At 28.9% G+C, this 24,454-nt stretch overlaps 2 protein-coding genes across 3 annotated transcripts in view; one reads left to right on the top strand and one right to left on the bottom strand.

The window, feature by feature from the left end:
- Positions 1–3,543: 3,543 nt before the first annotated feature.
- On the bottom strand, positions 3,544–6,963 carry LOC147806635 (JNK1/MAPK8-associated membrane protein-like). The gene has a single exon (XM_087169590.1). It carries the CDS (start codon positions 6,819–6,821, stop codon positions 5,916–5,918), a length of 906 nt encoding a protein of 301 aa, XP_087025716.1. The 5' UTR covers positions 6,822–6,963; the 3' UTR covers positions 3,544–5,915.
- An 84-nt stretch (positions 6,964–7,047) lies between these two features.
- The window catches only part of LOC147806634 (transmembrane protein 126-like), a 28,141-nt gene continuing 10,734 nt past the window's right edge, over positions 7,048–24,454 (top strand). The window contains exons 1-2 of one of the 2 annotated variants that reach the window (XM_087169592.1): positions 7,048–7,140; positions 12,733–12,854. In XM_087169592.1, coding sequence (XP_087025718.1) covers positions 12,751–12,854 — 104 coding nt within the window. In that variant the 5' untranslated portion in view covers positions 7,048–7,140; positions 12,733–12,750. Of the gene's footprint in view, positions 7,464–12,732; positions 12,855–24,454 lie in introns of both variants that reach the window. The other variant, XM_087169591.1, reaches the window with a different exon arrangement.

Below are 24,454 nucleotides of genomic sequence, written 5' to 3'. Positions count from 1 at the left end.
GTCTCATCACAATTAATATATTTAACTATAAAGTAATATCATCAAATTTTTTAATAATATAATGTTAATACTGAACAATAAAAAATAGTGACAGTTTACTTTAGGTGTATAGAAACGGAATTTAACTTATAAGGGCCCCACCAAGCTTAAATCCAGCTATGATCTACCTACAAGTTCAGCAGCAAAAAAGTATCACTTTGAATAAGTTTTGTTCTCATGATAGAATTTTCGCGTATTAAAAACCGAACTTAATGGTGTAAAGGAGTACACTTAAATATGCTTATTAGTAAGTGTTAACTACTAAGTTAACGAAATCAGTTTAACTCAACCTTTCGAACTCAACCTAAAGAAATCAACCTTTAGCTCAATATTTTGGAATATTAATTGTTAATTCCATGCAGTAGATGGAGTAAAAAGAGTTTCCATACAAAAAAATGCACATTTTTTTCGTTTCTATGGCGGCTTCTTGGTTTGCGTAAGTATTGACCAACCTGATTATCTAGTTAGTGTAAGATACTATTATAATAGATAATTATAAATTAATCAAATATTATCATTTTGAGCCGCGATGGCTCAGGGGATAGAGCATTCGCCTTCCAAGGAGGTGAACCGGGGTTCGATCCCGGCGATGGCTGGTCGATACGAATTCCGCATCCGGCTTGCACCGACCACAGTGCTGACGTGAAATATCTTCAGTAGTAGACGGATCATGGGTTAGAGTCCCCTTGCGGTCAGGCTAACCGTGGGAGGTTCTCGTGGTCTTCCTCTCCATGCAACGCAAATGCGGGTTAGTTCCGTCAAAAAGTCCGTAGCTTTGCTGAATAATTAAGCTTACTTTTTTTTTAACATGAGAATGTTTCTATGGAACATTCATTATTCCAGTAATAAAAACCTAAGTAAATATTTTTTGTTTCGAATAAATCAGTAGTTATTACATTTTGTGGTTTTTTAAGGGGAGTAAAAAAAGATTAAATATTAAGCTTTTTTAGTAGAAAAAAAGTAAAGGTTCATAAATTGGTCCTATATTCTATGCTATTTTATTATGATTGCATTGAGGGGAATTATAAATCAAAAGGTACTTCTGTGGACTATCCATCAAAGTACGCGTTACCAGATCGAAGTGGGCGTCACTGCGTGCTCAATTCACGTCCGGGTCACCAATGTGGGGGATTTAATTTTAGACTACGCCTATCTTCATCTACCAGAAGGTACCTCAAGATGGATTCAAGTTAACATGTTTTATATACTAGTGATTTGGTATTTAATATTTATAGTGGTAGCTACGTCACAGCATTATACTACCCTAAAAGAATTGTTTCTTTTTACACGCATGCAAATAACTTTTATAAAAGGTTTTCAGTGAGAAACAAGTTAGAACATCTTAAAATATTAAGACCCAAGGACTTTTATGAATTTAACTTTGAATTCGGTAATTTAACTTACAAAAAATCGGAAATTTAAAAAAAATGTATGCAATAAATTATTAATTCAATGTTAAATTTTTTACTTCTAAACAAAATGAATATACGGTGCACAGAAAACAAAGCAGATTTTAAGTATACGATTTATTAAAAATTGAATAATTCATAAAATAAAGGATTTAAACACTGAAAATTTTGGTGTTATTTTTTTTTCTTTTCACCTGAAATTACCATTCAAAATATATTCTTTTTTAAGGAATTTTTTTCTGAAATTAAACACAATTACTATACGTTTTTGTTTACGGTTACAACAAAATATTATGGAGAGAAAAATATCTATTTTGCTTAGATACCGTAATCTAAACTATACTTAAAGAAACAGAACGAAATAAAGAAGCTGGTAGAGATTATTAAATCATCATATCCGTAAATAACCACTAAATATATCAGTTAAGACCAGCATTTTTAAATGGATTGAGAACTTTTTGACATATTTTTCTTGAATCAAGCGAAGGTGATTAAACTATATAATTTTTTAAGTAAAATTTTTCATTGAAATCAGTTTTTTGATCTCTTAGCAGGTTTTGAATTTTGATTATTAAAGAAACTAACAGATGCAAGGGCGCCGGCAGAATAATACAGGGTTATTCATAATTCCCTTCAGGTTTTCGAAGCGTTATAGTAAAAAAAACGAAGACGAATATGGCAAAAAAGAACATACGAAATTATTCCGAAAGTATTCAAGTTTTAATTTAAGCAGTTGAAGGTAGCTTGCAGTAACATGTACCACTGAAGCCAGTTGTATTAAAGAATAATGGCGTTTACAGGCGGAGGGAATTATGAATAATCCTGTATAAAACGGGGTGCAACCCTCTAACAAACTACCTCCCCCCCAAAAAAAAATTTAAGATTATTCTGTTATTCAAATTTGTTTTGTTATTACATATACTTTCATCAGTTAATATTTTTCAAGATACATTTCTTCATGTTAACAAGATATTTAAAAAGAAGTACGAATTTACGTGGTACGAAATGTGGAGGAATAGTGAAAATTCTTACGAATCCCTCGAATACATTGATTTAGTTATTGAGGCCACACCGTTTTATCTAACTGTATCGGAGGCAATCAAAATTTGCCTAACTCTTCCAGCTACTACATGCACTATTGAACGCACTTTTAGTACAATGCGACACATCAAAATATGTCTACAATGCCTCACGAGAGATTAAGTAGTTTGTGCATGTTCAGTGCGCATAAGAAAATAATCAAAGATAACTCAGAATTCATTGAAAAAAAACAAACAAACAGATTTGGACAGCAAACAAGACGATTACAATTCTTGGTTGATTAAATAATTTTTTTAATTGTTACGTATCAATAATTACTTAATCATTTTTTTTTGGAATTAAAATATTTTTAGTAAAAGAATTTTTATACTCTATAATTGTTTCTAAAAAAAGTCAGGGAGGTGCAAGTGCACCCCGCTGCCGACGCCCTTGCTAATCAAGGTTTTACAGTTTTTGACAATTGACAGTTTTATCTTGTCTTAAACGTCATGTCAAAAAAAAACTTCTAGCATTGTTTTTGACAAATGTCAAAAATCATGAAATTTTGAATCATGTAAAACAAATGGTGTTTTCATACGATATGGACTGACAATACGCGGAAGTAGATTGGGGTTGAATTAATTGTGAAAACGTTGAATAGAACAATATAAACCGCATCTTTTTGCATAATTCGTAGCGAAAATCAACACGGTAAAGGAGAAATCTCATTTTGAAAAAGGGGAAATTAAGCACTTTTTAAAAACACCCAATGAAAAAAGCACCTTTAAGGGCTATTAAAAAACGAAAATTAGCACCTTGAAGCACTTTTTAAAAACTCAATGTACCTTGTTATAAATTAATACGATAGTATAAATTGGATTTTATGTAATTCACCCTTCAAAATTAAAATATTAAGTGAGAGTTCTCAAATTGTATTATCAAACAATAAAAGGAAAATGAAAACCATTATTTTTCTCAGCTCAAAACTATGATTTTTAATTATTGTTATATTAAGAAATATAAATTACCTAAATTAATTAAAATTTTTTTGAATATTACAAAAAAAAATCAGACATCATCATAATTTTGTTTATTATTGTAGTTTTGTTTATCATTCCATCTAAAAATTTTAATCAGTTGTTGACATTAAAATTCCCAACTCTTATTTAAACAGGTGTAGAATTCATACAGGCATATATACATACAGATAATAGCAGGGTTGGAGTCTTTGCCGGCAAAAAGGGGTTTTTGCCAGGACAGTGGCAAAAACCAGCAAAAAAATTGCTGATTAAATATTACTACAAAATAAACAAGTTTAAATCAATCATAAGGAATAATAATTTTGATACATTACATGAAAAAATTATTTTTAACACATTAATAATTAATATATAGAGGCAATAATTTTTAAAACATTTAAAGTTTTCGCCTCTTTTCATTTTAGAATCCTTAAATAATTTTTTTTTTTACAAATAAATAAATATTATTATTTGTATAATATTATTATTATTATATTATAAAAAATTATTATTTGTACAATAATTAACTACACATCTTGATAGATATTTTATGCTTTAAATTATAGTTATATTAATTTAAAATAAGTTCATTTCACTGGAAAAAAGAGAATAATCGCAAATTTTCCAATCAATAATCTTTTAAACTTCTAAAATGATATATTATTACATTATGATTTAATTATGGAACAATAATTTTTTGTAAATATTTTGTAATTTTTCTGTAATTATTTATATTTATTGTATATATTTCAATTTTAGGAATAATTTTGTACCAAAAATGTGTTTTTGTCCTCTCATCTTGGAAAATATAGGTTTTTGCCACTTTTTGCCAAAAACCTGTTTTTGCCAGGACGGTTTTTACCATGGTTTTTTCCACCTGCGGCAAAATCTTGCCAACCCTGGATACTAGTTAGCAAGGATAAACCACTTAAATACAATTTTTCATACTATATCAGGGTTCTGTCTAGGTTTCTTTATAAGGTTACCTATTTTGTGAAAATTTAGAAACAATTTGTGAAAATTAAAAAAACCAACACAACATGTAGGACACAATATCATTTTAATTAGTATTTTACCAAGTACTCAGCACACTTAGCATATCGAGACAACAGTATACTGCAATAAAATAACAGATTTTTAACATTAATATATTCAGACAAGTTTTGATATTGTACTTGCTTAATACCGAGTAATTGTAAAAATTAAATATTTATAAGTTCTAAATAAAAACGTAGATTTTTAGCAATAAATAAAAGAAATATATATTTAAACATAAATTTATAACATGCAATCATTTACTATTGCTAACTCATAAAAAAAAGACAATTGTACCACAAAGTTTTAAAAGGCATGGAGGAAAATTTGCCTTTTTAAAAGAAGTATTTTGTACAAGTATTTCCGTTTTTCTTCAAGTTGAATTTGTGAAGGAACCGCTAAATGGTAGTAAATTGTAAAGTAATTGTTAAAGTAAGAAATATAAATTACCTAAATTAATTTAATTTTATAAAATAAAATCAGACATCATCATAATTTTGTTTATTATCCTAGTTTTGTTTATCATTCCATAGAAAAAGTTGTTGACATTAAAAACCCAAACTCTTATTTAAACAGGTGTATCAGTCATATATACATACAGATACTAGTTAGCAAGGACAAATCACTTAAATAAAATTTTTCATACTATATATTCACTTTTTCTAACTGTATTTTGGGGAGATTTCCGTATACTGATCTGCAGCAGAATAATTGCCAAGTCTCGGTGACTTCCGGGCAGTGGCCTACGAGAAACTAAAAAAGAAAAAACATCACAGAAAGGGACCCACTGAAAAGGTATAATTGTAACCAACCCCGGACAAGCATCTACACGTTTTTTTTTTTTAATTTGCAAGTTTGACTATCTATTTGGCAATTGTAGTTGGTGCGACAGATCACAATGCGGAAATATCCTCCGTCAGGGTGCGTAGCATATTCAAACAAATATAAGAACCTTTTAAGCACTAAAAAAATATTTTTAAGCACTTTATAAAATATCACAATTAGGCAGGATTGGAAAGTTTTTTAAAATTGACGGTTTTATCTTGTTTCAACCATCATGTCGAAAAGAAAAAAAAAAACCTTTTGGCATTGCTTTTGACAATTGTCAAAAATCACGAAATTCTGAATCATGTAAAACGAATGGAGTTTCCATACGCTACGAACTGACAATACCCCAAAATAGAACAATGTGAACTGTGTCTTTTTGCATAATTCAAAGCGAAAATCAACATAGTGAAGGAAAAGTCTCATTTTAAAAAAGAGAAAATTAAGCACTTTTTAAAAACACCCAATGAAAAAAGCACCTTCAAAGGCTTTTAAAAAAATGAAAAATAAGTGCCTTTAAGCACTTTTTAAAAACGCTACGCACCCTGGCTGAATTTTGCTAAATAACTTAATCTGCATGCAGTTTACTCGGATCTGTAAACTTAGATGTGAGAATGTAAAACAAAGTAGGAAGTGGTACTAAAGTGAGCAATGACCCATGCAAAACAGGATTCGTCAACTGAGTGATCGCAACAATGCCATACGCATGAAGTAACCAATGTCCTAAGAGTATCACTAAATTCCTGACATCTTTTATAGAGGTTAAAAATAAGGACTTCATCGATTGGTCTAATCGAAAGGCTAAGTGCGCAGCGACCGAGATGAATGTGAGAATAACGATAATGTACGGAAATGAATAATACAATAAACCTCCGCACGTTGCTTGCAAGAGTACGAGTACTGGTATGAGATACATCGTAAGATAGATTGATTTCTTCCCACCCGAGAGTTGATTCACCACAAGTGGACGAAATATAAGCATCGCTAAAAGAGAGAGGGCATAATGTATGAAGACCATTGAATACAAAGGATAAACTGCCTCTTGCGTACACCTCAGAGTTTTGACATAGTTCGGGGTGGGATTATGAAGCATGGTGTACCAGTCGGACAGTCTTTTTACTTTGCAGGCGTGAATATCCAATGCCCCCCTCGGCTCCGTCAAAAGAAGAGTCGCCAAAGCCGAGAGAGCATTTTCAAAAAAAGAACAAATATGAAGAGATAACACATCTTTGGTGAAATTGCGTCTTTTCATAGTCTGATCGATGATGTACCACTCCAGCGCTAAGAGTAATAGAACCATGAAACCTAGATAGAGCCATTCATAAAAAGATGGGACGTCTCTGCATGGTAGGCAAATAGAATTTGCAGCAGCTCTATATCCTCGAGGACAAGCACCACAATCACCCCAACTTCCATTGATGCGAATCCGACCACAGTATAAGCCAGGACAATGAGTAGAATGGTCCATAACCATGTCCAAGCCTTGACGAAAATATTCCAATCGAGAAGAAATCAAAGTAAATTAGAAACGTAAATTGTAAAAAACAGTTGAATAATAATCGAGTTTCGTTTTTGTTTGACTGAGGATTACTATCAGGCGCATTGGAGCTTTTCGTTGTCTTGCTTGTAGCTTAGTGACGTCAACTGTAAGCTGTTTCGATTGCCGGTGTGAGCTACAAGCTAGAATACTACTCTTTCAATGAGCTGTGAATATACAGAGCCCCATTGCTTGTTTATTAAAATTTAACCTCGACTTTTTTCTTATAAAACTACGAAATTACTTTTGTGAGTAGGTAAAGAATATTTAAATACATTCTTGTAGTTTTAGTTTTTTTTGTATTATGTCGAAACTAAAGCCTAGTAAGAAGAAAAAGGTTATCTCCTCTAATATTACAACTACTGATTCCTTGCCACCAACTTCTAACTTAGGCGAGACTTCTGTTAATAAACCAGAAAGTACTTTTTTAAATCCGCAAGTTTCTTCTTCAGTGGATGCTGGTTGTGATTACCTCAAGAATTCAATTTTAGAAGAAGTTTTAAATGAAAAGAAAGCAGCCCTTCTCCAATCACCCGAAATTATGAAATTTTTATGTGAAGAACAATTAAAATTACAGAAGTAATTTTTTACTTGCTGTTGTCTCAAAACTTTTTAAATGTGTGCATTTATTTGCAATATTTATTTTATATTGGATAAACATAGTATTCATTCTTCGTATTATTCCCTAGATTTACGCCTGAATCGGAAAATTCTGATGACTACTTATTTTTTTTTTAATGTTCAGTTGAACTTTTTTTTTTTTAAATGTTCAGTTGAACTTTTTTTTTTACCAAAGTGTTAGCTGAAGTAGTGTTACTATATCAGGGTGCGTAGCTTTTTTAGAAAGTGCTTAAAGGTGCTAATTTTCGTTTTTTAAAAGCCCTTAAAGGTGCTTATTTCAATGGGTGTTTTTAAAAAGTGCATAATTTTCCCTGTTCCAAATTGAGATTTTTCGTGCCTTGTTGATTTTAGCTACGAATTATGCAGAAAGAAACTGTTCACATTGATCTATTTAAAGTTTTCACAATTAATTTAACCCCAGCATCGTCAGTCCGTAGCATATAAAAACGCCATTTGATTTACATGATGTAAAAATGTTAACAATTGTCAAAAACCATGCCAACCCTACCTAAGTATGATATTTTTTTGAAGTGCATAAAAATATTATTTGAGTGCTTAAAAAGTGCTTATTTTTTGTTTAATAATTTGGCTATGCACCCTATTTCTTTAAATTTGTCATCCATTCAAGAAGCAATTTGCTCTCAAAATGGTTTAGTCTATTGTGTATAACAGGTGCATCAAAATAATTTTTTATGCATTATACAACTTTTTAAGATTTAATAAATTGATGCGAATTCATTTCTGAAGCTCACTATTTTATTCTTATTATACTGTTCTATCCAAAGTTTATTGGATGTTGCTTATTATACATTTATTTCAGCTATCATAATCTTTTTTTTTTTTTAATTTATCTGATTTATTAAGTAATATTCGATATTAAAATCAATTTACAATCATATTAACTGAGGCAGAACTCTTTTTTTTCTTCTGTAGCTGTGCTTCTTGTTTTCATAGCAGCAGACGACCTCAGACTTTGTCGCGGGGGGAGTTCTCACTGTAGACAAACCACACGATTGGATGAATAATGGGGCTACTATCTTTTTGTTAAATTATGGATCCGGATTTATTATACACTTTTAAGTGGTTCCTTCTCTTTTTTAATGCGAACAAAATGCAGTTGTATTCTTACCTTTCCTTTTTCTGAGATGATTGTTATCTAGAAAAAATCTAGATTTTTCTCTAACCGCGATCCAGAAATCCGAGGTTCAAAAGTTTCGAGAAATCATCGATAACATTAATGTATTTCGTACTTTGTATTTTTTGATACATTGTATTGTAAATATTTGATATTTTTTATACAATTTACTATAACTTATTAAAAGAAAATAATATAATATAATAGAAAAAGGTTTATAATTTTTGAAGCTCCACAATTCATTGAACAGCAAAAGTGAATAACTAATCCTTTAAATATAAATATGCTTTTAATACTGATAAATTATATTTTTGCATAAGGATAAATAGGGCAATATTAAAAAATAATAATTTTTCTTAAAAAAAATACCAAATTTGTTCAAAATTAAACCTTTTATTTTTCGCAATATTTTTTTAAAAAAATGTTATTATTTCTGCATCACAGGATGATAAAAAAGACATCTATTTAAAAAAAAAAATGTCTTTTAAATATAAATATATTAGTTTAAATTGAAAATACAAAATAACTGAAAAATGTATTAACAGTTTTGAAGGGCATAACATCAGTTTCAGTTACTGACAGTGGTGATGTATCACCACTTTGCTAAAAGAATTGAACATGAATGAAATAAAAGTATTCTTGAATAGTACTATAGATAAATAAACCTGTTTATGACGAACCAAGTGCTTAGTCCCTAATATTTTAACCTGTATGGCAAGGCCAAACTTCAGTTATGTATTATTGAATGAGAGGACCAATTGAACTTGATTACTGATTAATCTTCCTTTGTTTCAATTGAAGAGTCAAACAATATTAATTAAACATTATACTTTTAAAAACAAATATTCTCTGGTATATTTGTTATTAGTTCTATGTTTATTTTACCTCTTAAAATAGATTCAGATAAAATTGTGACACAATTTGAGTAAAAGGGTTTTGGACAGTTTAAGACAGTTTTGGACAAAGGGGTTTTGGACAGGACGGTATAAACCGTGGATTAATCCATTCTGTCCTAAACCTTGCCAACCCTGCCGTGCACCCTCCGTAGACTGATTCGAGTGGTCACCCACACGCATACTGACCTCAGCCAGTGATGCTTGACTTCGGTGATCTGCTGGGAACCGTATCTGAACAATCAGTCCACTGGGGGACTCTACAAAATGCATGCATTGATTAAACTTTGAAGCTACTAGTTTCAATTCTTTAGTCGCTGCTTCATTTGAAAATAACTGATTTTTTTAAAAAAAAAGAATGTCTAATTTTTATATCATTATTTTAATAAACTCTATATTGATTCATATCATTGGGATGAGTTTGGTAAAAAAAAAAAACTGAAAATAGAAATTCGAAAATGCTCAAAAACACTGTTTAAATAATTTAGAAATAAAAAGCTAAAATTTAAGCAAGAAAAAAAGTGTATTTAGGAAACATTTATCCACGGAATGTTATCAATATTTCAGTAAAAATATTGATGTGAGATTTTATTTAAATTCTGTAAATTTGAATCTCAATGTGTGGTTTTTAAATCGCATGAATACGAATCTTGTAAATAAGTAATATGTAAATAAGAATCTCTGTGTCTAATTTTTAAATTGCTATAACACAAATTTGGATGTTTCATTTTGAAATTGCCCAAATACAAATTTCAATTGACTTCAAAATGTAGAATTTTTAAGTTACATGAAAGCGAATCTTAATAGTAGCTTTTAAATTGCATGAATACAAAACGTGAAATTAGATACAAAATCGTAAAAATACGGAACACAACATGCCGTCTTAAATTGCGTAAGTAGGAATCGCGTTGTGTGATTTTAAGTCACATGAATGTAATTTTTGACTTGTTTGCATTGCTAGAAAAAAGCGTAAAAACGAATATTTGTTTTCTTCGTAATTTGATAAAGACAAAACTTATTTTAAATAGGGGGATTAGTTTTCTCTCTTTTTTTTTTTTAAGAAACAGTAAAAAAATTTCCACGTTGGTGACGAATTACCTTCAAAACAGATTTGCTCATAGAGCCCAGTTCATAGTTTCCTTCCACATTGTGTCGTGATTTTTTAAATGGTATTTTTTAAAAATTATTTAAAATAATTTTGTATGAAAAGAGAAAGCAAATTATAACAGTACATTAAAAAAAAACAACTTAATACTTTATATCGAAACTTGTTTGTTATTTTCAATGCATTAGCTCACCTTTTTCATCAATCTGATATTCAATTTACCAAAGTGTACTGCACATATGATTGAAAGATTTTATTTGACTCTAAACCTTTTGCTTATTTTATATAAAAAGTGAGCCACTCTTGGTCATTTGAACCAGTGTTCCCCAACCTTTTTATCATCGCGGACATGATAATTTGATTGGGGGACATTGATTGTTTATATTTTAGATTACTTTGATTTATTAATTTAAATTTAATTGTATTTAAACATGCCTTCAAAATAAAATACAGTTATGCACCAAAAAATAAGTATAAAGTGATTTAACATTTTAACTTGCTAGAACGTTAAGTCAATGAGTCACGATCGAGAGAGAAGATTCTTTATTATTTCCAATGTAAATTTCGCTCCGCGCTTTCGTGTTTTATTTATGTTACTGTTATGATTGATTTTTTTAAAAATTAAAACTAATTGAAAGAGAAAATAGTTGAGGTGTTTTTTTTCTTTTTAAAACATTAAAAAAATAATGTCACTACCTTCAGGGAGCCCTTTTTTTAAATAAATAAAATTTTAATGGAGCACAAATATTTTTAATTTGGGGTATAAAGTATAAACCTAGGAATTTGAATTCAGTTTCAATGAAATGGGCGACCCGGTACCAGTTGATCCATGAACCGGTCCACTGACTGTGATTTAACGGGGAACACTGATTTAAACAACTTTAACTTTTTATACATGGAAAGAGTTTTAACCACACACATTGCGACTATATCAGAGTTTTAAAAAAACTAATGCTACAGTCAAACCCCGCTATAGTGAACACGGTTTATAGTGAACTCCCGGATATAGTGAACGAGATGTTCCGCCCCGTGCCTTGCTATACACGTATAATGTTATTTTTTGTGGATATAGTGAACCAAAAATGTGAGGAAGTTGGATATAATGAACTTTTTTCTACCTTCGACTGATATTTTTTCTTCATTTTTTTTGTAATAAGTTTGAAATTTCTACTTCAAAATAAATACATATACAAGTGTTTAAAACCATCTATAGAGGGGAATGTAGCGATAAGCATTTAGTGGGATCAATATGCATTTTCTGTCAGAGGGAATGAGTAATTATTCATTATTGGTCAAAGGGTTGGATACTAATATGTGTTGATAAGGCCCTCATTGCTCTCAGTTCAGTTAAAAAAAATGCAAACAAGTATCTCAAATTTAACTATGGGGAGCAGTAAACGTAAAACGTTCTCCATTAATGATAAAATGGACATAATCCGAAAAAATGAAAATGGATGCAATCAAGTTGATATTTGCAGGGAATATAAACTATCCAAATCTGTAGTTTGTAACAAATGGAAAAATAGGCAATTAATTACTTCTGCTCATGAAAAAAATTTCGATGGCAGAAAAAAGTTGAGATCACAAGGATGTTGAAGAAGTATTACTGAAGTGGTTCACCATTTGAAGAAGCCGCAATCTTCCAGTATCTGAACAAATGTCCATGAGTTTGCTAGGCGATTTTATGAGGCAACTTTTATGTGCTCGAATGGCAGATTAGACTGGTTTAATTAGCGAAATAACAGAAATTCAGGAAAAAGTATCTGAGAGTAAGGAAGTGTTTTCATATCTGATGTTGAGGATTGCTCATCACCTAAAAAATACAATTTTTTTTTGCGCGCAAGACAAAGAGTAATGAAAATAAAATTTTTTTTACTATTATATAATATTTTTAAGTCATTTATTTGAATAATGTGTAATAAAAGGGAGGAGTTTGGGAATCATTAGTTAAATTGCATGCGTAACGGATATAGTGAACCAAAATGTCGGTCCTTTGAAGGTTCACTATAGCGGGGTTTGACTGTATTAGATAAAGAATCATGTTTATTTTAAAATTTCAGCAGTTATGATAGTTAATGCATCTCTATTTTTCAGAAAATAATAACTAAAGTTATGGAACAGGAAGCTGGTGTTAGATTAAAACCAAAATTTACCATCTCGGATAGCTCCAAGTTTTATCGGGACGTAATTCTCAATTGGAAGCCAGCAAGTGAAGTGTAAGTATACTTTCTGTATCATCTGGAATGGCATGATTTAAACCACTTGATTTTTTTTAAAAAAAAGATTGGTTCAAATAGCTTTTATTTATTTTTCAAACAAAAATGAAATCGATTTAAGTCAACTTTGTTAAATAGAAATATTCTTATATGTTTAATGTATGCACATTTAATTATGAAATTATTTATATTTAATATAATTACAGGGTTGCCACAGGCAACTAAAATGCTACTATTTGCAACTATTTTCAGCATGAGGCAACTTTTTTTTACCTGAAAAGGCTAAAAAAGCAACTATTTTCTGGAAAAGGAGACTTTTCTGCGCTCCTAGCAACGTTTTTTTAGCATAAATTGGGTTGAAAACCTGCGGCCCTGAGGGATCTTCTGAACGCACTGAATTTCTTTTCTTAAAAAATAAATGTTCAAAATTTTGAATTTCAAATTTGGGTCATCGCTTTTTGATGTGTTCAATTTGCACAGATTCCATCATAGGTCTATTTCGTTTCTCGATCGCCTTTTCAATGTTTATTGCTACAAAATTCTGCCGGATTTTTGAAAAACCCAATTTTTAATACGATATCACGATGTCTGAATTTTGAATTAACTCGAGTAATCACAATATATATATATTGATTTGTTTAATCAATTATTGATAAAAGTATGCTTTCTTTCATAAAAGTATGTTTGTATCAATTATTTATAAAAGTATGTTTTTTTTTTAATGAAGAAGTATTTTTTGAATGAATTCTAGTAATTAAAAGTATTTAATTTTCTGTAAATATACTAATTTTTTTGATGTATAATTTAGTGCTAGAACACTAACGTTTATATAAAAATTATCATATTTCCCACCAACTTGACTAAATGGATGATGGTATATGACAATTAAGTCATTTCATAAAATTTTAGTCTTATTTTTGCTGAATTTTTGTAATTATGTTCATGGCAACTATTTTGTTCATTTTTTTCTGTGGGAACCCTGTAATTATCTAGACAAGCATATTTTAAAATACTTGATTTTAGAAAAAATAATGATTGATTTAAATCAATAGATATCTCTCTACGTAATAAAAAAAATTATGTTGCCATCACAGCTGTTTAAGAAAATTTTTGTTAAGTGTGTTATAACTCAAAACCTAAAATGAAATAATATGAAGTTATGCGTATTTCTAGAGAAATGTTAAAAAAAAAAAGCATTCTCATAGGGGGATATAATAATAATATAAGGGAATGTCAACCTTCATCTATCCCCCATGGCAGAGACATTGTCGCAGAACGTTACAGAGTTCTTGCAGTAAAATTTTTCTTTTAAAAAGTAAAAAAAAATTTCTACAGAAATTTGAACAGGATATTTGAATCATGCAGTTAATCACTTTTTGACGTGCTCAATTTACACCAATATCGTTAATCGATGTAATGTTTCGATTGTATTTTCAGGGGTCTGTTTAGAAGAAATTTGGGTCCATTAACGAACCCTTCACAATATTTTAACTTAAAAACGGACCCTTCACAAATTTGTTTATCTTCATTAGTATTTTGTTAATCGTATAAACCCTTCTCGTGGCGGAAAATAAAAAAGATGGATGTAAACGAATTAAGTTTTGTCTTTGGCAGACGCTTCTTCCATTATTCGTACGAAGTGAACATTCTGCGTTCAGCAGTATAGGCTAAATTACAGATATTTGCATGTTGCATCTCTAATTTAAAAGCAGCAATTGCTGTTTATTTTTGAAAATTTAAATTTTTTTAATTATAATTTTACAGTGCTGAGCATAATCTCGTGTCTCTTTACAATTTAACCCCCCTGGTGACGCTTGCTTGAAATAGTTTTACTATTAAAAGGGCGACTATATTTACCAGAGATGTGCCTCAAATGGGCGAGGATCAGACAAAAGGAATGCCTACCCCCTTTTTTTCTGTTTGTTGTTAAGAGAATTTTTCACACTATGTGGTCAGTCAGGGTATTGACAGTTTGATTGATGAAACCCATTAAGTAGTTCACTCTTCAACTATCTTTTTTGAATACTTGTGGAAAACAATGCTTCTTTACAGAATGATTTTACCTTTTTACAACTTATATTTAAATAATAATTGTGTTTCGTTTTCCCCTTCCTCATTTATAAAGATTATTAGAACAATATCATGCAAGTTTTTTTTATAGAAAAAAAACTAGTAATAATTAAAATAAAAAAATTAAATTTGAAAGCAATATTATGAAGTTCATGTTTCATTATTTTTTATTATCAAATTTTTATTTATTTTGTGATTATTATCACTGCACATACATGGCGTATGTAATTGCTATTAAAATACTTTAATTTTCTATAGTTTTCAATCTTACACAGTGGCAATCTTTTTTCTTTTATTTAATCTATGCCATTATCATTATCTTCATTCTAAGTTATATCTCTGATTTGGAAAGCACACCATTTAGAATATAATTTCCTCATCAATATTCAAAATGTAGATAAGTGTAATTTTGACTAGTATTAGTTAATTCCTTTTTTTCACATTTTTTTTTATAAAATTGAAGCTTTTTAACTCTTTGTGTGCCAAATAAATTTCCTTGTTGCTTGTAGATGGTATTTCCACGCGGAAACCAAAAATATTGCCGAACCCGAAAATATGAAAGATGACATGGCTTGATAACCATTGTTAAAATATTTTTCAAACCTTGATTATTGAAGTCTGAATAAAACTTTTTAAATTATTCGCTCTAGGAAATTTTGTTCTTCTATTAAGGATTCGTAAACTGATGTAGTGTCAATCACATTTACAGCCTTTTTTAGAAAGAAAAAGAAAGTTCATTTGCTTTTTTTCCCCCATTTCTCTACTGCTTGCTCTCTATCGATACATTTTCCCCATCATTTTTAATTTATAACGCATGCGCTATCAATAAAAAAGAATTGCTTTTTTTTAAAAATTGATATCCTTATACAGTCACTCCCATTTACTTGCATGACTGATAACTTTTAAAAGTGTAACTTATGAGTTTAATGAAGCAAAACCATTTATGTATATTCATATTATTAAATAATACAAGTATTTTTCCACATTTAAATTGCTTAATTTAAAATTTAGGAAATTTTTTCGATGGTTATGAATGGAATAATAAATTGAGTGTAATTCTATTCACTTATATTTATATTACAACAAAAGCTGCTTGCTCGCTATTTCTGAGAAAAAACATAAAATAACTGTAGGGGTCGATAACAACCTGAAAGGGGTCCATGTCAAGTGAAAATGGGGGTCAACGATTGTGGATCTCAAATAGGCAGGTTGTGACTTTTATTTTGGCATTTCATGAATGGGATAATCAATATACACTGATGCTACCTACTATTTACTTACATTATATTACCTTATAATATAAAGACATATATCTATCTACATTCTACATAATTTATAAAAGTAGCTTTGAAGTAAAATTTGTATTTAAATTAAAGTTATTAGGATTATTTTTTGATTTATGAAAACTGAATTATTATAAACTAGCAGTTGCCTGCAGTTCCGCCCTCGTACGTTTTTATTTTCTCTGCGTGTAAGACTTTATTTTGTAACAAAAAAAAAATTATTTTTCAGAGGTAAATTGTAGCCTAGCCTGTGTCAATTCTTAAGCTAGCTAGACCTCATATTTTCTCTGCGCACAAGATCACGGTGATTTGTTGCTTAACTTTTATGTGAAAACGTAACAAACAGACCGATAATACACTACTACAGTTTTGAATAATAACTTATTTCCGTAATTATAATATTAGTAGCGGGGTGCGGGTTTTATAGTGCACTATTTTATTCCACTTACAAGTTAATGAAATTAGTAATTAAATTAGTTTGAATTTAATTAATAAATGCATAAAATTAAGATGTTTTTTTTTCTTCTTTTTTTAAGTTTTTAACACTACCCTTCACTATACCAGCTGTCAAAAATACATTTGAAAGTGATGCTGATGAATTTACAAAAAATAAATATCAGGTAAGCAGGGTGTCTACCAAAAATCGAAAAACATGGCAAGGAATCTACGAGACAAGAAAAAGTTCGGGAACAACTTATCTAGAGCAAAGATTACTTAAGAAAATTCCTTATACGTAATTGAGAAATTTTTAAAAAATAGAAATGATAGTGATAATTAATTTGATGCAAAGTAACACATTGAAGAAAATCTTTTGCAGAAACTGCTATTCATGAATTTCAGGTAACAGCTTAATTTAGAATCCTTCAGTTCTGAAATCAATAAAATGATTTTATTGAAAGGAAATGATGTTACATTCACTGTCAGGTGTTACACTCAATATCAGCGGTCTGTCCAGACATTTTGTAAAAGGTCCTGTTTTTTTAAAATTGTGAAAAAATTACTTATAATTTGTGAATATAAAATATGTGTAAGTCACATTCTTTTAACCAGGGTCCTGTTTCATGAATTTGTGCAAATAGGGTCCTGTTATTGAGAAAAACTATTTCAAGGAGTTTCATATTGTAAATGGATACAAGATTATGCTCAACACTGTAAAATTATAATTAAAAAAATTATAATTTCAAAAATAAACAGCCATTGCTGCAACTAAATTAGAGATGCAACTTACAAATATTGGGCCTTTAGCCTACACTGTATAATGCAGAATATTCATTTCGGACGAATAATGGAAACAAAATCACTCACATTTTTTATAATTTCAATTGACAAATTTTAAATAACACAACTTAGTAATGCATCTCTTCTAATGTGTTACACATTAAGTAAACTTAAACAATTCTTAAATTTATATATATTTTTTAAAAAATTATTTATTTACATAAATTAATTTTTATTTACATAAAATTTTATCCATTATTTTTATGAATAATATATTGCTCAATTATTTATTTACAAAAAAATATCAATAAGAATGTACACACGGTATTTGTGCAGAAATATAAATATTTTCTGATACCCCTATTAAAGTTCCAACTTTATATTATAATTTAGTAAAACATTTATTCTGAAACGAATCCCATTGATATACTGTTGATAAATTATTTAGAATTTAGTTTCAATTAGTAATCTATAAAAAGGAGAAACAAACAATATTTAAGAAATCACAAACGCAAAAACTTCATGAAATTCCAACAACAATAAGACATATTTGTTTAAAAGTTTTTGTAACAGAAAAAATTAATAATTTTTTAAACAATTAAATATAGAGTGAAAAAATTCAACTTCACAAAAATTATTTTAGACTATTTAGTGGTCGATTTAAGAGATTTGAAGTGCTCTTGTATATGCTCTCTTTATTTACACTATTTCAAAGTTTTATATTAAATCTACTTTTACTAGAGCCCTTTTTAGTCATTTTATTAGTGAAGTGCAGAAAAAAAGCACCACATTTCATTTTGCGCTTTCTTTTGAAGCAATAATACATTCTAAAGAAACTGAAGGTATTCTGGAGTCAACAGGATAAGTGTTAATTTTCAAAGGGTGAAAGCAAATGTTAAAAGAAATTCTTGGAGGAAAAAGATAGCAGTTAGAGTTGTGAATGCATGATAAAATGGAGGGTCAGTGGTTTGAAAGAGGGAGATTTACTTCTTTGCAGGGGGCTATTTCCTGTATCTCAGCATAATACTAGCTAATTGTATGGAACAGCTACAAGAAAAATTCCTAGTTCTGCACGGTTCTGGAAAGAAGACAAATCACTCTTTGAATACTTGACACTCTATTTTTGTCAAATTTCTCTTTTCTGAATGTTGGCTAACAAGAAAGCATTTCTGGAGAAAAATGATTGCATCCTAGTTTGCAATGAGAGATGTATTTATGTATGCATTTTGAAAAAGGAGGGGATGGAACTTAACTAACGATAAACAAATTACAACCAAACAATTTATTTATTGTCCATAATTATAAAATAGTGCATACAAATAAAAAGCTTTGATAGGAAAAGAAATTTTGAAAATAAATTTGTCTGTTAAAAATCAGCCTCATATATAATAGAAAAGCAATAAGAAATAAAACTAAATATGTGTATGTAATTTTAGACAGTTATCCATGCTTTATCTCCCAGATATTTTATCTGTCCTAACTAGAATTTTTTTCAAAATTGTATTTTAAAAGGAAATATTTTTATTCTGACACCTTCAATGATGTTTTCAATAATTTTACCAACAACCAACTCATACATTCTTAAACACGGTAATAACTTTTAATAATAATGATTTTGTTTTTCTTCCATTCTTCATTAAAGGTCAACTAATAAAATTTAACTCTCTAAACAAACAAAGGCTGTTACATTTTAAGCTTTTGCGATCAATTTTACACGGTGGTAGTTTATGTAATAAATATGTATCAAGTTAGATGAGCAGAATGGTTCTCAATTTTGTCAGCACTCACAAATTGCAGGACTATCAGATTTTCCATGGCTGAAAAATATGTGTTGTTGTTGTCAAATCCCTTTTAAAATTGATTCCTAAGCAAAAATTTTTTAAATCCTTCGAAATGCTGTTTGAATATATATTTATTTTGTTAAATTATCCAATAAAAATAACTTTTTTAATTTTCTCTATTGAAAAAAGGTTTATACTCCTTATTAAATAAATACTAGATTGTTTGACCTGTTTTTTGGTCTCAGTAATAGTAAAAAACTGAGTAATACATATAAATTAACTTTGCTTAGCCTTTTCCTTTTATTATGGTCCTTGATATAAATTGATTATAATTAAATCAGAAATTTGAAACAAATACATAAGAATATACAATAGTATTTTCAAAATTTAGTTTAAATAATTATTAAAAAAAAAAATTGAAATTATTTTATCCTCCGATTTTTACTTAGTTTGTTTGGAATACATTTTTATGCAAGCCATATTAGTTTATTAAATAATGAATAAGTTCATAAGTACATGAGAAGACTTTGAAGTAGTTTCTTGTTAAATAATTTAAGCTACCAAAAATTAATGCTTAATTGTAATTTATTAAACTCCTTTACTATGACGCAATAAAAAAAGAATCATATATAGTATTAAGAATTTTGCGTGCATTATTAATATATCACTTGATAGTATTCGATAAAATTTAAATTGTCACAAAAAATAATCAGAGTTTAGCTGAGAAAAATTGTTTTAAAATATTATATGGTTTATATATGAATGTAATAATTTTAATTAAAATTGAACTTAAACAAATATTTAATCTCATCCGTTTCTTTGTAGTTGGACGATTCTTCTTTTAGCAAAAATGTTATTTTTTAAAAATTCAACAGTTGTCTTTCGTATTCTGTTCAAATTTTTTAAAATTTTATTTCTGTGCGAATTTCAGATGCGATAATTCAAGGGAAAGGCATAAAACATGACAAAAACAACAACATAATAAGACTTTGTTTCAGCGTTTTTTAGAATAATTTTGAAAATTTGTGCGCAAGTTTTTAGAATAATATGAAAAAAAAAAAAAGAATGTGATTAAAATAATGTTTGCAAAGAAAAATTTTAACAATTTTAAATTGGTAAACATTAATGACAAAATAGTAAAGTATTTCTTGGCAGTTAGAAAGAAATAAAATAAGTCAAAATCTAAACTAAGTTAAAATCTCTTCTTTCATAAGTATGTAAGTTCGCAAAATAAAATTCATAGTTAAGTTCGCAAAATAAAATTTAGCTGATGAATATTTTCAAAATATCGAATTTACAGTACTTATAATGAAACAGCAAAACATTATTATTATTAGAGATATTTCAAAATTTATTAAAAATATGCGAGTATTCAATTAAAAAAAAATTTATAAACAATTTTAGATAGTATATTTTCCTATTTTTATTAATTCCATCTTAAACTTAAATTTTAAAAAAAATAGAAGTAAAATAACAAGAAAAGCAACAATGTTTGATTTAGTATTAGCAAAAGAAAACATAAAATTAATATTTTTTCCCTTCAAAACAAACTTTTACTATCAGTACAATTAAACTGCTAACATACTATGAACTCTTGAATAAACTCACAACTCTTCTGTTACAGTGATTTATGATGACAGCTATAACCCACCCCTCAATTAGTACCCAGTCGGCGGTCGTAGGGGAAGGAAAAAGAATACCAGCCAAAAACTCGGGCTTGCTGCTTTACGTGTAGAAATCATGCCCGAGTTATTTCGGGTCCGCCGCCAGGAGGGTTAAAAACTCCTTGAAATTTTTTTTGCAATAACCGGACCCTATTTGCACAAATTCATAAAAGCAGGACACTGGCTGAAAGAATGTGATTTAACGTTTATTTTATATTCACAAATTACGAGTCATTTTTTCAAAATTTTACAAAAACGGACCTTTTACAAAATGTCTGGGCAGACCCCTGATATTCGGCAGTTATTGATTTTCTCATGGATTTTAAATATCCCGATATATTTCAAACAATATCTAAAATTATAATCGTGCATTTGAGTATTTAATTTTTAAGGCAATAATTCTACAAAATTTTTGGCTGTTATTGCTATTGATTTCTTCATAGTTTTTATATTTGATATTTTTTATACGATATTATTTATTACAACAATCTGATCTCGAGATGAAGCACGCGTTTGAGGAGTCCGATTCGCTCGATTTCATCATCGATCTTTTTTTAGGCGATTACTACTACGCGAATTTCATGATTTTTTTTATTGTGATGATTATTTACAAAGTGTGAAAAAGGAAATAATTTGTGCTTTTCTCCCCACCCCAAAAAATCTAAGAATAACCCATATTAGAATAAAAAAAATAGTGCGTGGAGTCCCTCCGCGCGGAAGAAGTTAAACTTCGTAACCTGCGACGTTAATTGTAGAAGAATCAGCACTCGTAGAAGGATTACTAGTTCTATTCAACGACTCTTTTTCCTGCTCCGATGGCTTCCGTGCTCTGTAATCACGGTAATATTGTGCATTTTTCCCTCGTGGACCTCTTGAACCAGTGGAAGTGCTTGTGGTTGCCTCATCGTCCCTGGAAAATGTATTTGTATTAATAATGTATGTAAATGCGTCATAATGTAATTTCAGAAGAGAAAACTTAACAATCAATTGATATTCACAAGAGACGTACCTTGACATAACCTTAAATGTCCGTGTTGTCCGTGGGATTGTTTTCACTCATTTTTTACAATTGTTATCCACTAAATTTGAAAATAAAAAACACTACCCTATTAAATTATGTGTGTATCAAATCAAACTAAAAAAATATTGATAGAAAAACAATACTTTTATTATTTTTATGCTAGTGAGAACCAAAACACTATGGAAATGAATGAGGGAAAACTGGATCCTACCAAGTGATTTCCCGGCCAAGCAAAATGTACCCTTAAACGTTTAACGCAACCTTGTTGGAAGTCGCATAAGAAGTATCACTTCAAAAAATAGTATATGTTCAATTAAAAAAAATATATATATATATATTTTTTGTAAACACAGTACTTTTGTTATTTTAAATTAGTAACATATGTGTTTGTTATTATTAAAAGTATCTTGTAGAATAGGGGTGCACAACCTTTTTGAGTGAAGGGCCACTTGCACAGCAGGTTGACTAACGAAGGGCCGCACATGTATTTAGACATGTTAATGACAAATGTAATAATGTTTATTTAAACATTATCGTTCCATTTTTTTTATTAATAAACTTAGTAATATCAATAACTTAGTAGTGTTCCATTATTAGAATTCATTCAAAAATAAAAAAACTTATACTTTTTTTTTTTTACAAAAAAAAATTGCTATTTTTATCATATGAACAATAGATTTATCAAAATAAATAAACATTGAAGAAAAGAAATATTTTTTTTTATCATATCATGCAATATCAAAACTCATCTTAGAATTAAATTCTAATAAATTAAAAAAAAACTGCAATGCCCACAGAATGAAAGTAGGAAAAAGTTTAGTCGTAATTAAGTAATATAAATTCAAATTAAATATTTTAATTGAAGAAAATTTATAGGTTTTAAACAAAAGCCTAAAATAAAAACAAAACTGTGATAGTTCAAAATAAAATTCAATGCTTATTTTGTAATGTATTTAATTATTTTATTTTATTAATTATTAGATTTTTTATATCGTAAACATTTTCCTTTTTTTTATCGAAAAAGATCACTTAAGCTACAAAAAATTGAAATCTAAACTACTAACAGTGAGCAGTTTAAAAATTCACGTTTTCCGCCATTTTATGAATTTCTCAAGTTGCAATAACATTGCATTTAAATTAGGGAGGGATGTAACGAGTATTTGGCCCTTCTGTGAAAAATTCAGTTGGTTGAATGATCAGTCAAATATTTGGCAAAATATTTTTTAGAAATGCATTTTTCTAAGTTTTTTTTATTTTTGAATTTTTTTAGATATTATTATTTTTTTTTTTTTAAATTATAATCAGACAAGTCAATTTTGTCATTTTTTCGATACTTTGAGAATTGAGAAGGATCCATTTTTTGCAGTTTTTATTATAACCCAGCATTTTAACAGAACGTCTCATACTATTAATTTATTATCACTCTTTCCCTGTTCTGTAATATAAATAACCAGTAACATAGAAAAGTGTGATTTTCAGCATTAAAGTTTTGTTTCAGGAACTAAGAAAAATTTGTTTTTTCTGTTTTTCTTTTTTAGGCATTTTTATTATGACTCAGCATTTTTTTAAAAATAAAGTTATAAATAAAGAAATTTTTTATAGCAATTTTTTTTCTTCTAAAATTATGGCAATGAGAAAAATTTAAATTGAGATTTTCGGCATAAAATTTCACTTAATAAATTAAGAACATTTTTTCTATCCTCTTTATTTTCTTTAAATAAAATAAAAAACTTTTTTAGACGTTTTCATTATAACGCAGTAATTTTTAATAGCATTTCTGTTGACTTAATTCTTTTTTCTTGGCTTTTTCTGGTAATTGAAAAATTGAGATGTTCAGCTTTTAAAAAAAATTTCAAAAATTAAGATTGATTTTTATGTTCGCTTTTCGACATTTTCAAAAACGTTCTTGATTGGCCTTATTTTTTAGAGTTAATTAGCGTTTTTCCAGGAAATATTATTCTGAGCATTGAAATTTTAGTTTCAGTGTTGCTATACTGCTAAAAGATTTTGCTATTTGGCCCCAAGTGAACGGCGTTCAATAGATTTTTTCTTCTTTTTGCCGAATATTTGGTTTTTGATCAAATCACAATTCATTACCACATTCGACCAAATCATATTCGTTGCGGAAATAAAAAAGGAAAAATAACTAGGATTTACGATAAAACTGTACGGTAATACCGTATCAAAAAGTGATTATTTAATTGCGTGATTAACAATCACGTGTCGTAATAACATCATAGTTAAATAACGGGATCGTCAAAATCACGAGGAAAAGTATAGAAATAATTAGGAAAAAATATATTTATGCTGAACTCAGCACAAATAAAGCGCGTCAAATGCATGATTTAAAATTTGCATCGTAACAGAATAATTGAAATTTTTTATAATACGTAGGAACGCATAGCAATAACTGCCGAGAAAAATTTTTGAAGAAAAAGAAAGAATTGCGAAAGAAAAAATAGAAAATCACTTAGATTTAAGATGAAATCGTCACAAATAAAGTGCCCAAAAAGTGATTATTTAAATTTGCGATCTGAAACTCGCGTCGTTATAAAATTTCGGA

This window comes from Parasteatoda tepidariorum, chromosome 8 (genome assembly GCF_982258835.1).
Source record: "Parasteatoda tepidariorum strain Cologne lab strain chromosome 8, Ptep-v5.0, whole genome shotgun sequence".
Taxonomy (NCBI): domain Eukaryota; kingdom Metazoa; phylum Arthropoda; class Arachnida; order Araneae; family Theridiidae; genus Parasteatoda; species Parasteatoda tepidariorum.
The sequence above is the reverse complement of the archived record's forward strand: the minus strand, read 5'-3'. Positions and strand labels throughout refer to the sequence as shown.

Coding starts and splice junctions, on each gene's coding strand:
- LOC147806635 (XM_087169590.1), bottom strand. CDS start 6,821: ATGGTTATGGACCATTCTACTCATTGTCCTGGCTTATACTGTGGTCGG.